The sequence below is a fragment of the Thalassophryne amazonica genome, chromosome 8, assembly GCF_902500255.1.
Source record: "Thalassophryne amazonica chromosome 8, fThaAma1.1, whole genome shotgun sequence".
Classification (NCBI taxonomy): domain Eukaryota; kingdom Metazoa; phylum Chordata; class Actinopteri; order Batrachoidiformes; family Batrachoididae; genus Thalassophryne; species Thalassophryne amazonica.
This window is the reverse complement of record NC_047110.1, coordinates 96960207-96975820: the sequence shown is the minus strand read 5'-3', so window position 1 is coordinate 96975820 and position 15614 is coordinate 96960207. Positions and strand designations below refer to the sequence as shown.

The 15614-nt window shown below is 40.4% G+C and overlaps 1 protein-coding gene across 2 annotated transcripts in view; it reads right to left on the bottom strand.

Annotated features, from left to right (window-relative positions):
* Window positions 1-15614, bottom strand: part of si:dkey-246g23.2 (solute carrier family 66 member 2) — a 128229-nt gene that overhangs the window by 108372 nt on the left and 4243 nt on the right. For both annotated transcript variants that reach the window (XM_034177030.1, XM_034177029.1), the window contains exons 2-3: window positions 13301-13537; window positions 11412-11545 (exon numbers count right to left, since the gene is read on the bottom strand). In XM_034177030.1, the coding sequence (XP_034032921.1) occupies window positions 11412-11545; window positions 13301-13509 (343 nt within the window). In that variant the 5' untranslated portion in view covers window positions 13510-13537. The remainder of the gene's footprint in view (window positions 1-11411; window positions 11546-13300; window positions 13538-15614) is intronic.

Genomic DNA, 15614 nt, shown 5'->3' with positions numbered 1-15614 from the left:
TTAGGGCCGTTTTCAACAGGCAATGTGCAGAATAAAATGATTAATCCGCCACAAAATAATTATTTTATATAGGCAGCATCCAGCACAGAGCCCATGGCAGCCGGTAGAACAAAGAACGGCGTCCAGCTGTGAACACAGTGCATCTGAATTGCATCCGCCGCAATTTAGATGCAAAGCAGACGTAATAAAAACGCTTTATTCGTGGCTAATTTGTATGCAGTCGCTACAACATATTTTAGTTTGTGATGTGGACATGATGGCCACGCAAAATATCCGTTTTACACACTGTCCCAGTCCGCTGCCAAGCTGCAAATCCCCATCAGTTGTGGATATCAGCAGATGACGGCGAATATACAGCGCATAGATTATGTTTGTGTATGTATTGAGTATGTAAGGCGGATGTCATCCGCAGCCAAAATTTTGTGCAGCTCAAAAATCCTGGTAACGGAAAAACGTGCCTCTGCGGATAATTGCGGGTGTGCACGGGTGTCGGCCAACTCATACAAGCATGTTTCACGCATATTGCCGATGTTAAGCGAACATGAGCCAATTTTGTGCACAATCCATACGCAAATCCTCCTAAACGCCAGTGGGACAGGGCCCTTAGTTTGGGGTTTTGTGTGTGTGTGTCCATGTGCTTACATGGACATGAGCACATGTGCACACATGCTTAGAGAAGCACTGGTACTGCACATTTTCCATCTTCCGTCTTCTCCGATCAGATCAACATAGTCAGGTGTGTTCAGCCATCAACACTAAATTAACAATGGAACATACCTGATTTGACTTATATGCAATTAGAGCAGGGAGAAACTGTCAAGTACTGTGAGTCCCAAGGACCAAGATTGGGAAATACTGCTCCAGACCCTTCCCTTTCTTGTATTTGGCAGCCATTCTTTTCAAGAAGCAATAAGCAAGTTAACTTGGCTTCTTAATTGATTTAAGGCACTCACAGAGTATTGGCTTCATGCTTACAGACCTATAGATCATTTGACATGTCAGCATGAACACAGGTGTGTAACATGACCCGAGGCGACCTTCCACACTTGCTTACATGTACACATACATGCTGCGACAGACAGGAACAAACACCCTGACATCGTGTCTCTTCCAACACACACAGATACACACCTGTCAGCTTACATATGCTGCTGATGGATGGATGTTTGTTAGGGCTTCTCCTGAGTGCTGGTCTGATGAGGAGACACTGTCCTGACTGACACAACCAGTTCAACCAGGTCAAAAACAATTTCCTTGACCCATATCCATAAATAACCACAAGGTATCACAACAGAGCCTTGGAGAGAAAGCCATAAGTTTGACTCAGTATCAAAGTGCCACAATTGACATTTCTCTCAGTTTGATGTTACCTTTTTCATCATTAGGTTGGTCAATTAAGAGGACATTTAGATTAATTTTGACCCAGGATCAAATGATATCACATTAATCCATCATGACAAATATGCAGTGCTATTAAAAAGTCTTCAGCAACCTAACGTTTCTGTATAAATGTGTTTGTTGATGTTTACCATCATTATAAATGCCAGGAAAAGAAAAAGTTTTTAAATTTGTAGATGTTGCTTTCCAAGAAAATGAATACTTTATTCACTAATGAATAAAGCAGTTTTAGTATTTGTATTGTCACTGTGAAGTGGAAAGAGGTTATTGTAGTCACTGTGTCTGTCTATTTGTCTGTCCAAAGTAATATATTCTATCTACAAAGGTCCATTTCAATCAATCAAACGCGGCCAATAAACTCAGTGGACCATTCTCTTGCAACACAGGCTATGTCAAGTAAAAAGTCAAATTCAAATCAGAAGTCATCATCTGTGCATATATCTTCAAAGCATAAAGAGTAATTTTCAATAAAACTTAGCTGATAAACCCATTGGACCATTCTGTCACAACACAAGCCATGCCCAGGTAAAAGGTCAAGGTCAAAACAGAGGTAGTCATCTACTGTCCACAGCTATAGCTTCAAAATTATGACCAATTTAAATAAAACATGGTCGATAAATTCAGTGGACGAATCTCTTGCAACACAGGCCATGTCAACATCAAAGGTCAAGGTCATACTTGAGGGAATCATCTACTATCCAGAGCTGTTTTCAAAACAATGACCATTTTCAATCATACTTGGTGGATAAACTCGGTGGACTATCCTCTCACAACACAGGTCATGTCAAGATCATATGTCGAAGGTCAGGGTAACATCAGAAGTCATCATTTCAAACATATTAATGATCATATCTCAGGAACTACGAGATATTGAAATGTTTTGTTTTGTGGCTTACAAATTTATCAGGTGAATGAGGTCACCTCGTGATGTCAAGCAAAGTAAAAAATTAGTTGGTGCCATTGCATGCAGAGGTAACATGTAAAACACCGGAGCTGAGACACGATGATCAAAATTACACCAAGTTCTGAACCTCAAAACATTGTCTGTAAGAGCATGCGTGTTATATTTCATTTGTACGACACAGGCATCAGATGTCAGGAAAAAAATGTTGGCCAATTTGGATGATTTCCAATGCCTGGTAATCCCCTGAGTTCTCAAATGTCATCAGCAGGTTGGTGTCATCAGCAGGTTTTCTGTGAGCTTCTTTGAAAACTTATGCACAAACTACATCTACACAAATCTCTCTGCGACTTATTTATTTATTTAAAATTGCCATTAAAAAAGAAAGAAAATTCTGTGAAATGAATCCAACTGGCTTGAATACTATACGGCTGCCTCTCTCCTACCTGACTTCATTTGACTTGCTAATTAAACTTTGCTGTTATCGGGAATTTAATTAAACACACTTGGCACTCCGAGCAAGCAGAACAGTTTTCTGGCATTGTAGAATATGTAACTGTAATCACTTGGGCTGCAAAGTGTCCTGTGTATGTTTGTTACACCTGACTGGCCTGCTGTCGTGCTGCCTGAAGGTTGCAGATAGGAATGACAGCCAGAATCGTCATGTCCCACACTGTGTTAATAAGTGTTGAGTGTGACAGTATCAGATGTTCATTCAAGTGTAAACGACACTGGTGGCAAATGTCCTATGATGGCTTTGAAAAGACCAACTACATTGAGCTTAAAAGTGGTACACAGACTATGAGTTACACCTCAGTGCATCTTATACTGTACAATATAACAGGCAGGAGGTGTTTTTATATTATTATTATTATTATTATTTAGGGCATGGCCTACTTAACCTTGAGAACATTAAGACTTCTTAAAGATATCTCACCAGAATGGTGAGTAACCGACACAGGTGGCTGAAAAGGGGTTTGACCATCATGGAACAACTCCTCCTTCTCAATGTTCCTGACCAATGAAACAGTCAAAGGTTTCTGATTCTTTTAAATCTTCAAAAACAGTTTAGCTTCTTTCCATGTCCTCCTTGGGGAAAATCCCGAAGGACTTCTTGGATACTTAAATAAAGCTAACACAAGTGATGAATATACATAGAAATTTACACCTGTAGAGGAGAATTTCATTGGGCATTTGTATGGCTATTGGGGGAAAATATTGTCCTATATATTGGGTTATGAAAGGATGATGAGACGTTTCTGTTCTAGTTCACAATCAGTCTGATTAATAATGTATTATTAGGGTCCACGTAAACACAGCTAACAAGTACACCCCTTTTTTCCTGCATTAAAACAGTTGTCCTACACAGGTGCAAGAACCATTTCAGGTTACATTTAGCATTAGGGTTAAATTCAGGTTAGGATTTGGTTAAGATTCTGGGTTAAATTAAGAATAAGGTTAAGGTTAAGGGTCTGTGTAATCAATGTCAGTCATGGACACTTTTGTGTCTCTGAAGATTGGGAAAGCCTGATAGTCATATGGACAAGTGATATGTTCAGCAACCACTGGCGGTCATGTGGCATTTTGTGGAAACGGCATAATATTCTGGTGAGGTGAACATTGTGAATTTCCTCTGAGTTGATGTCATTTGACTTCTACCTGTTTTCCAAATTGAGGATGATGTCATCCAGGCTAGTGAGGTGTATTATGAAGCTGAAGAAGCAGCATTCACCCATGATTGAATAGTTTCTCATGAATAGCTGGATCAAGGGCACAGACTTTACAGTGGACTATGACTGTGCCAGAACAATCTATGTCCCGTGATGTTTTTGTGTTGAAGCTGACAGTTTTCTGTAGGACCCCCATACTTAACACAGAGTATCAGCTTTGGCATTGGGACTATGTAGCTGGGAACCATATGAATCAGACAGCTAATATCCAATTTGCTCTTGAGAATTACAAGTATTCTGGCTATGGCTATGCCAGGTTAGTCTCTAACCTCAGAAAATATAGGAAGGTTAAGTGGAAAATCAAGATTAATTGAAAATAAGAACTATTGTCAAACTGCTTTGGCCAAACATTAGAGACCTGAGTGACAGTAATGTGTAAACTGAATTATTGCTAATTTAATTGGAAAAATACTTTGCCTGAAATGGTCTCAAAGGGGATATTTCTAACAGTGGACACTCAAAACAACTCAAAGCACCAATGCTCAGTGCTGAACAGTAGTAACGTGTGGCTGTATTGCACCGCTACAGTGTAAATTTATGTGGCAATATGTGCTGCTATAAAACCATATACTGTATGTGCACAAATATTCTCACATGGGCAAAGTGAGGTAAAATGGCAGGCTCATTTTGAGACATTACAGGCAACAAATCAGGCATTTTATTGTGCACACACCTTTTAAATAATTCCTATCACTGCTTGGTCTAACCTTTCCCGAAGAGGTTATCAAGAACAAATTGAAACTGTTTTCACCAATTGAGTGCTAACTGATTTAAGGAAGGCTGCATGGTCAATACCAGCCATCCAGAATTCTGACTCCTGGACAGCTTATGGTCTCTTAAACTCTTTATCAGGTTTGGTGGACAGAGACGTCTGGACACAAATGCTGGACTCAACAACACAGCTCTGGTTTTTAAGATCATTTACTGAATGTCAACAAACAAATCAGAATCATCAGGCAAAAAGGCGTGGTCGAAAAAAAAGGCAGGTGGTCAAAACACAGCACTGAAGCAGGACTAGAAAACACAGGTACAGAGCTGCAAACGAAGGCAGAGGGCGTAACGATCTGGTGGAGAACTAGTGCAACCCGTGAAGCTTATATACACCCAGGTGATGAGCTACAGATTAGAAACAGATGTGCGAAAAGCTCCAGAACAGGGTGTGGCCCGGACAGTGGGCACCACTCACCACCAAGCACCAAGAGAGAGAGACAAGAGAGACAGGGAAAGACAAAGCCCAAGCAGGAAAAACCCATTAAGAGAAACAGCACACAGACAAAACAATGCAATCTAACCAAAACAGAATCAAACAGAAAACATGGCACAAAAGTCCAGATCATGACACTCTTATTTCCGAGACCTTCCACACATAGGAAGAGGTGGAACAGCAATCGTGCTTATTTGGAGATTACTTTACTTGCAAAACAAGGATATAGAGAAGAACATTGGCCAGGTTCTTATGAATAAATTTAAGTTTCTATAAATTGTAACCACAGGTTACAAAAGTAAAACTAACAGGTGAGATGAAAACCCTTAAAGTATTCAGGTTGTATTCACAGCAATGACATCCAGGTGGATCCAGGTTGTTCAAATTTACTTCAAATCTTAAATGCATTGCAATCTTCAAACTTCTATATTCAGAATGCAAACTTATTGGAATTTATGAAGTATTTTCCTTACTTAATATTCCCTCAGCCACTCTTTTTCCACATGTTCATAGCTATTATCTCCACAGAGGCAAGCTTGACATTTAGCCTGAGGTCACCTTTGTCTTTGACTATATTCTCTCCCCTCCTTCTCCCATCAGGCTCCCAATGCCTGTATCATAAGGCTGGGACGGCGCCGCAGGCAGCAACTAGAAGTCAACGCAAAGTCAAAACTCTGAGTCAGCTCACTGCAGAGACTGTTACTCTGTGGCTGCAGCACTTCCACTCCAATTCTTCAGAGCATCAAACTTGTCTTTGATGTATATCGTGGTACAGAAGTCAGCATCCCTACAGTATGATGAATCTGTTTTGAACATATTTTTAGTGACTAAACATCAACATATTTTTTTGTGAGTTTTTCCTTCTGGAGGAGATTTTTCAAAAAATACGGTAAACCTTTATTGGACACACAATGCTGTATAAATAATGACACAATTATAAAGTATGTCCTGTCAGAGAGATGGTGTCATATCTCCTTTTCGCTTGTGTAGGAGGTAGAAAATGTCAAAATGACCCTTGTGTGAAATGTGTATGTTTCAGCTGACTTCTTAATTCAGCATTGGAACCTGGTATGCAGCAGTAATACTGACATAGATCACAATACCACCTCATGACATTTCTGTCATATGTGCAGAGCAGAAGAGCTTGAATCAGCTATCCAGCCCGTAAGAAAGGCATCAAGCCAGACGAAGGTGAAGCTGAAAGATATGTTGTTCAAACTGGAAGTTGTGCACCACCTATTGGTAGCATTGTATTTTACCTCGATTTGAACTCAGCAAAGACTTCCACCAGCATCTGAGGACAACCTTATTACTGCACTAAAGGAGTTAGCATGGCATGTAAACACACAAAAAAACAAACACTAAAAATCATTTTTATCTTCCGCCACATACATGCCTAAACTCGTTAATTTTAATGAAGGTGTTATTACTAGAAAATTAAACTCCACCCATATGATATTGATTCTCTTTCAGCTTCCACTTTAATAAAATGCAAAGCCTTTGAAAGACAACAACATCTCTGTTTTAGTTTTTAGTGTATTCATATGCCCTTAAAATTAGAAATAAATTTAATAAGTAAATATTATACGGGGGGGGGGGGGGGGGGGGTGTTAAATGATGTTTAATTAAATGGCAAATGAAAATATTATTTGCAACTAAAAGTGAATTATAGTTCAAGGAGGATCATTATTTTAGATTCAACTCTCATTTAATGTACAAATATAACTTTTGTTGCAGGAATGGAAACCATTGCCATTTAATTTGACAAATTACTGTAATCACAATAAAATAAATCGTTTGCATTTCTTGTTATTTTTTTGTAACATTAATCCTTTTTTTGCTTGTTCCACTTCATCGGGGTCACGTTTTATGCTGGATGCCCTTTCAGACACAACTGCAGAAGTACAAGAAGAATGGGAATGAGTCAGGGTGGGCTTGAACCCAGAACTTTCTTGCTGTGAGGCAAGACTGTTCACCATTTTATAAATGATAAGTTCTTGTTTGTAGAAGTGGGAGAGAAACTGTTTTCTGGCTTCTAAATGGGGTGTGCGAGAAAACGTTCTGATAACGGCTGGTATGAAGGAAATGTAAAATTAGGATAGTAGTCTAGTAAGTAAGCTGTGGGATCACACATGATCCTCATATGGTGCACCAGGACCTTGGCAGCCTTGTGTAGTTTCTAAAAAGAGAAGACGAGGAAGTGGGAGAACAGAAAAACAGGAGGAAGATGAATGCAGGAGAGACTGGACACAACATGAGAAAGGGAGGGTGAGCCTGTGAGGGTCAAGAAGAAATGACAAGAGAGCTGAATATGAGATCATGAGGAATTATTCAGCTTGACGAGAAGGCACAGAGATGATCCTGATCTCTTAGTGGAGGGGTGGAGTGAGGAGCAGACACTACTAGGACAAAGAACTGTTCTATCTATTCCTGTCCTGAACCCACCATCCCCCACCGTATCTGCTGTCTGTGAAACTGGACCTCAGGCCCACCCTTATGAGGGTTGGGTTTCACTGTGAGAGGTACTCTTAAAGTAAGACCACAGTTACACTCTGTTAAAGCAAAGATGTGATGTTGAAATGAAGCACTTAAAAGATAACTACTGATCTTACTACTCTCCACTCTACCTCAAATCTGCCTAGTGCACATCGGAGGTCACTGTCTGATGAAACCAAAAGAACCACATCATCTGCAAAAATCAGAGATGTAATTCTGAGGTCACCAAACTGGAAACCCTCCAGTCCCTGACTGTGCTTTGAAATCCTGTCCTTGAAAATCCAGCCTGGCAGCCCTGGTGTTCAACACTCACTGAAAACAGGTCTGATGAAATGCGGAGAATGTGGACACAACTCCCAATTTGGTTGTATGGAGATCGGATCACAGGATGCAGTGGACCCATTACCCCATACTCCTGCAGCATCCCACACAAAACACCTCTGGGTACCTGGTTGTAAGGCTTTTTCAAGTCCACAAAACAAATGTAGACTGCTTGAGCATACTCCCATGCCCCCTCCAATATCCTTGCGAGGGTAAAGAGTTGGTCCACTGTTCCAAGACCAGGATGGAACTCACACTGCTTCTCCTGAGTCTGAGGTTTGACTATTGGTCTTAGTCTCCTCTCTAGCACTCTGACATGGGCTTTTCTGGGGAGGGTGAGAAGTGTGATAGCGCTATAATTGGAACACACTCTCTCCGGTACCCTTTTTTAACTTAGAGAACTTGGACAAAGATCTGCTAATGAGCTGCTAATTCTGTTGCTACCATGATACAGGTAAGTGGCAGAAAATTAATGAATAATACAACCTGAATATCTTCATCACAAAATATTATTGCTCTTTCTGTGTTACAATCCGTTTCCACCAAGTTTCATGAAAAGTCATTAATGTATTTTCCTTAGTTACTTCCTCCAAACCATCAACATGTCTATTAGACCCCATTCCTGCCAGGCTGCTCAAGGAAGCCCTACCATTAATTAATGCTTCGATCTTAAATATGATCAATCTACTTTTATTAGTTGGCTATGTACCACAGGCTTTGAAGGTGGCAGTAATTAAACCATTACTTAAAAAGCCATCACTTGACCCAGCTATCTTAGCTAATTATAGACCAATCTCCAACCTTCCTTTTCTCTCAAAAATTCTTGAAAGGGTAGTTGTAAAAAAGCTAACTGATCATCTGCAGAGGAATGGTCTATTTGAAGAGTTTCAGTCAGGTTTTTAGAATTCATCATAGTACAGAAACAGCATTAGTGAAGGTTACAAATGATCTTCTTATGGCCTCAGACAGTGGACTCATCTCTGTGCTTGTTCTGTTAGACCTCAGTGCTGCTTTTGATACTGTTGACCATAAAATTTTATTACAGAGATTACAGCATGCCATAGGTATTAAAGGCACTGCGCTGCGGTGGTTTGAATCATATTTATCTAATAGATTACAATTTGTTCATGTAAATGGGGAATCTTCTTCACAGACTAAGGTTAATTATGGAGTTCCACAAGGTTCTGTGCTAGGACCAATTTTCTTCACTTTATACATGCTTCCCTTAGGCAGTATTATTAGACAGCATTGCTTAAATTTTCATTGTTACGCAGATGATACCCAGCTTTACCTATCCATGAAGCCAGAGGACACACACCAATTAGCTAAACTGCAGGATTGTCTTACAGACATAAAGACATGGATGACCTCTAATTTCCTGCTTTTAAACTCAGATAAAACTGAAGTTATTGTACTTGGCCCCACAAATCTTAGAAACATGGTGTCTAACCAGATCCTTACTCTGGATGGCATTACCTTGACCTCTAGTAATACTGTGAGAAATCTTGGAGTCATTTTTGATCAGGATATGTCATTCAATGCGCATATTAAACAAATATGTAGGACTGCTTTTTTGCATTTGCGCAATATCTCTAAAATTAGAAAGGTCTTGTCTCAGAGTGATGCTGAAAAACTAATTCATGCATTTATTTCCTCTAGGCTGGACTATTGTAATTCATTATTATCAGGTTGTCCTAAAAGTTCCCTGAAAAGCCTTCAGTTAATTCAAAATGCTGCAGCTAGAGTACTGACGGGGACTAGAAGGAGAGAGCATATCTCACCCATATTGGCCTCTCTTCATTGGCTTCCTGTTAATTCTAGAATAGAATTTAAAATTCTTCTTCTTAATTATAAGGTTTTGAATAATCAGGTCCCATCTTATCTTAGGGACCTCATAGTACCATATCACCCCAATAGAGCGCTTCGCTCTCAGACTGCAGGCTTACTTGTAGTTCCTAGGGTCTGTAAGAGTAGAATGGGAGGCAGAGCCTTCAGCTTTCAGGCTCCTCTCCTCTGGAACCAGCTCCCAATTCGGATCAGGGAGACAGACACCCTCTCTACTTTTAAGATTAGGCTTAAAACTTTCCTTTTTGCTAAAGCTTATAGTTAGGGCTGGATCAGGTGACCCTGAACCATCCCTTAGTTATGCTGCTATAGACTTAGACTGCTGGGGGGTTCCCATGATGCACTGAGTGTTTCTTTCTCTTTTTGCTCTGTATGCACCACTCTGCATTTAATCATTAGTGATTGATCTCTGCTCCCCTCCACAGCATGTCTTTTTCCTGGTTCTCTCCCTCAGCCCCAACCAGTCCCAGCAGAAGACTGCCCCTCCCTGAGCCTGGTTCTGCTGGAGGTTTCTTCCTGTTAAAAGGGAGTTTTTCCTTCCCACTGTCGCCAAGTGCTTGCTCACAGGAGGTCGTTTTGACCGTTGGGGTTTTTCCGTAATTATTGTATGGCTTTGCCTTACAATATAAAGCGTCTTGGGGCAACTGTTTGTTGTGATTTGGCGCTATATAAATAAAATTGATTTGATTTGAATGTAGTATTTCTGTTAATATGTGCACATATGCATACGACACAGATGATCATTATGATAATGTCCCTGCAGATGCTGCTTCTAGTTTCATCTCACTTTTAAAAAAGTGAGATGAAACAAAAACACAATTATGTGTAATTATGAGTAATCACACAATCATGCATAAAACACAAGGCCCTATAAAGAGTTACAGGTCAGGTCAGGTCAGGTCAGTGGAACCACCCTAGTTTCTGGATGTCAACCAACCAAGCAGACAACTATACAGAGTAGCCCTGGAATTAATTTGGGACAAGTTCTTTTCTGCTACACGTGGTCTGATTAATCTTAAACCCCTCAATAGCCCTACTCCTTCCATGGACACTGATTCTCCAACAACACACATAGTTGTGCCTTAAATAGTCTAATCAGTCAAATATGGCAGGATAGCGCCTCTGAGCGCTATGAAGTATTTATACTTTGCATGTCACTTTATAACAAATCTTAAAACCTATTATATTGTTATGCTCTTGATCATAATGTACATTAATATCTGCAGTATCAGCACAAAGACACAAAAGCAAGTCATCATTCACCAAAATGATGGCAATTTTAAAAATAAATGGAAGAAAACAAGGAACAGAGTCAACATTCTTTCCATTTAAGCTTTTCCAATAGCCCCCTCTTTTGGTAAGAAGTAGGTGCTGAAGCACTCAGCATTTTACCTCCACATGTAGGTGAGAAATAGGTGGAAATGTCATCTGCTAAGTGGACCTGTGATGACTTTGTAGCTGTATTTGATTAACATGTTCATTTTGAGGTACGGTATGGCTGTTCTCAGCATATTACCTGAAAGTCTGTGTTTCTTGGTGCTGACTCGGTTGTTGTTTTGGACCGCACAGCAGAGATGCAGCATAGCAAACATGGTGAGGATCATGACGATGCTCTGAAGCAGCAGCGTGAATTCAAACTGCTTCCCTATCCTGCAAACAATGCCATCAAAACACCAGAGTAGAATGAGTTGACTGACCTGCCAGCATGCAGAATGACCAAAAACTAGACCACAAGCTAAACCAAAACATAAAATATCTCATTCCCTTTTGTTATTTCCTAATCAGTTCTGTTCTTTCTAGTGAAAGATCTCATTATTGGTGTCTTCACTGAATGCTCAAATCGCTTTTCTGTGTCTTAAATGCACACCAAGAATAGAAATGTTGGATATCGAAAACCTTTTCAGTAAAAATGATTTGTGACCTCACATTCACCTCAACAATAATTTAAATTCCGCCGCCAAGCTGGTGATGTTTTCACCTTTGTCGGCTGGTTGATGACATAACAGCACATCATCTCTGCTGAATGACGGCCACAAACCACAACGCACTAACAGAAAAACAATGAGGAGATTGATGTTTATGACAAATATCAAGAAACACAACTGAATTTCAACACATAGAAAACCCAGGAAATATATTTCTTTGAACATACAGTATATTACTTTCCCAGAGGAAGTAACACCCAGAGGTCAATATCAAGGCCGTATGCAAAAATCTAAAAGAAACTGTCTTTGCCTATTTTTTGTTTATAGCTGGGCAGTTTTTATAAGCACAGACATGCAATTACATTCACGGACAGTATGAGTAGTGCAAACATCTGGGAAGGACTTGGAATAGAGTTATTGCCATTCTTCACATGGAAAGGACCCAGCTGAGGTGGTTCAGGCATCTGGTGAGGGTGCCTCCTGCTTGTCTCTCTTGCGAGGTCTTCCAGGCATGTTCAACAGGGAGGAGGCCCCAGGGAAGACCCTGGAGGACTTATATTTCCCAGCTGGCTTGGAAAAGCCTTAAGATCCCTTAGAGCCTTAAGATCCCTTAGGGAAGGAAGTGTGAGCTGCTTGGTCTACGGCCACATAACCTGGACCTGGATAAGTGACAGATGACTCTATTCATGTTAAGTAGTAAGAACCTTTTAGCCACTATAAGTGATCAAAGTTTGATTTTGACCTTCAGGCTAATCCATGGTCAAATCTCTTAGTATATCTTGGAAGCACATATATGACTTCCTATTTATGATGAACAGCAGCTATGGGCCTATCTAGCACTGTTAAGTCACTTTAAGTGATTAACCCTTAAGTGACACTGATTTCAGTGTTTGAGGTCAGTTAAAGTACAATCCAATGGCATCTTTTGAAAGCCCACATGTGACTCACTATTCATGTCTGATAGTAACTATCAGTGCATCATATCTGATTAAGGAGTTATAAGTCTCAGAAAAAATCTCATCCGTTTGCATTGGAACAAAATTTTGACCTTGCATTGTGAGCTTGACCTTTGACCCATGGTCAAATGGTATTATGCTTGGATTGAAGACAACCTATATGCCAAATTTGGTAAAATCCGTCCATTGGTTCTTGAGACATTTTGTTAACAATCTGACTGACACAAGCATGCAAAAATAATAACCATTAAAGTTCCAGATATTCCTCCAGTCACATAAAGGGCACAAGAGGCATTTGGCAATAATTATACTGTATATTCAGACTCATTTCATTCTGTGATCTCTTTGCTATTCCATTAACTTGTGACTAGTAAACCTCATTTGATTAGTGACACTTCCAAATGGCAAAAAGATGAAAGCAAGAAATAAAAAATGCAGACAGAAATACAATTATCAGGCCTTGAACAGAGATCACAAAGTCACTCAACAGTCCTCTGATTTTTGTGAAATCCTTGTAGCCTCACCAGAAGAAGATGCGCAGTATGTTGGCGATGAGCAGCACCAAGCAGACTCTGGTGGAGAAACCTTCAGTGTTGCTGCTCCTCTGGATCTCCTGGTACTGCGGCACATAAGGCACAGACCCTCCAAACACCATAAGGCAGGACGCGAGCCAGGACAGCAGCACCCAGGAGCCGTCCACATCATCATCCAGCAGAGTCACCTCTGCATCCATCAGGCCAAGAGAAGCTCAGGAGTTTCACCTGGACAACAGCAAGGTGAAAGGTTCCAATCAGACCGATGGGAGCTGTTACAAAACACCAATTCTCTGTTTTCAATCCTACACTGAACAAAGAACCAACTTTAAGGGCCCCTTCACACAATACACGAAAGATGCAGAAACCGGAAGGAAAAACCATAAACCAAACAGGAAATAGGGAAGCACGAAGCATGGAAGCATGGTGTGCGTGAATAGTTGTAGCAACAGGTGTACAAGGCGCTGGAGGCAGCTCCAATTTTTCACGACTGGCATACAATTCCTCCTTCTTGCGCTAGTCAGTTTCAATCGTGTTATGTGTGAAGGGGCCTAAAAGTTGTTTCAATTGGTAACATCTAAGTGAATTAAGTTGTTTGAACTTAAGTTAGTAAGTTAGATCAACTCTATCTTACTAACTTAAGTTCAAATAACTTCATTCATTTAGATGTTACCAATTAAAACAATTCATTTAAGTTGGTTCAACTATTCTCTTTTTTCAGTGTAGTTTCAATCATCCATTCAAGTGGAGGCTATCCCTAACTCTGGAGAATTGGTGATTCCCTGAGAGTTTCTCCAATGACATATATATAGTACATGGACACTGAGTTATTTATTTATTTGTATAGTGCAGATTATCAGCTTTAACTGAAATATAATTGCACAGAATTCAGTCCCATTCTCACTTTTCATAGATATGCATCCTGGAAGGTCATGGTTTGAATCTTTGTCTATACCTTGGAAAACCTGAGAGGGTCTGGGAGGGTGCCTGTGATATTCCCAGAATATTTCTTCATTGTGCTGTACTCTTGTTTTAACTATTGCATTATTTTCAAGATGTTCCTATATAGGTGCTGAGGCTCATTGGAGCTGGTGCTTAACCTGGAGTCTGTAGCATGAAACAGATGAGTGTCTATGACTACCTCTGGACAAGACACCAGTCTCACTCAGGTTACTTCCCCAGCCAACGCTGGTACTCATTTTCAACTGGGTGGGATAAGGCAATGCAGGTGAAGTGTCTGGTCCACAGACAAAGACATGTAGAGTGACCACCAGGAATTGAACCCAGGTCTACATATTACTTGTAGTCAAACTGTTTATATCACTGAGCAAGTACCTGTTTTACATCAATGCTCTTGTTTTAACTGTGGTGTTCAATAATTCATTTTTTCCATCATAAACTCTGACATATTTTGGTAATCACTTGAATTTCAGCGGAGGTTTTAATTTTGTTGTACATGCTGTGACATCACCTGGAGGTTTTGTTGAAGCACAGAAGTTGTACTAAAGTTAATCCAGGGCCATGTTGCATTAGTTTTTGTACACATGGGACAAGTCCAGCCACTCTTCCAGAATGTTCTAACCCAAAATGGTAGTGTTCATAACTGAAGGATTGTCAAGTGGTCCAGTCATCTTCAAGTAGCGCCACAAAAGCTGAACCACAGTCAACCAAAACAATCTCCTCCACCTGGTTCAAGCAAGGCATTGCCCAGTTGGTCATGTTTAAATTGACTCAGGATATGGAATTAGGTGATGCAAATATCTCATACAGAAATAGGGATACAATGATGGTGGACAAACTGTGTGAGACTGTGGGGAGGAACAGATGATAGAACAACTGTTGGTCTGCACCCACATGCCATTCCTCTGTGCTCACAAAAATGTTCAACCCCCAAACCAGACCTTGCTTTCTGTGCTAGACCAGTCTAGTGTACTGACCCAAGAAGAAGATGGTACAATTCTGGAGCATTACATTATCAAACTGTGCGCTAGATTACGTTCATCGGCCCACATGCATGTGCACGTACAGTGCATGGCCAGTTCATCCCCATCTATCTGCCAGTCACTGGGGTCTTCAACACTGAGGGACATGGATGCTGAATCATGCATAGAGAATTGTGCCACATGGACAAAATATCATGGCTGATGCTCCCTAACCATGATAGTCCTTATCTGAGTCTCCTGAAGTAATTTCTTTAATTTGACAAAGAGTGATTTCAGCAGTACCCAAGGATCCTCTGAAAACCTCATACCAAAGATATCCCTGATTTCAAAGGCTGAGAACCCAGAGACATGAATGTTACTAC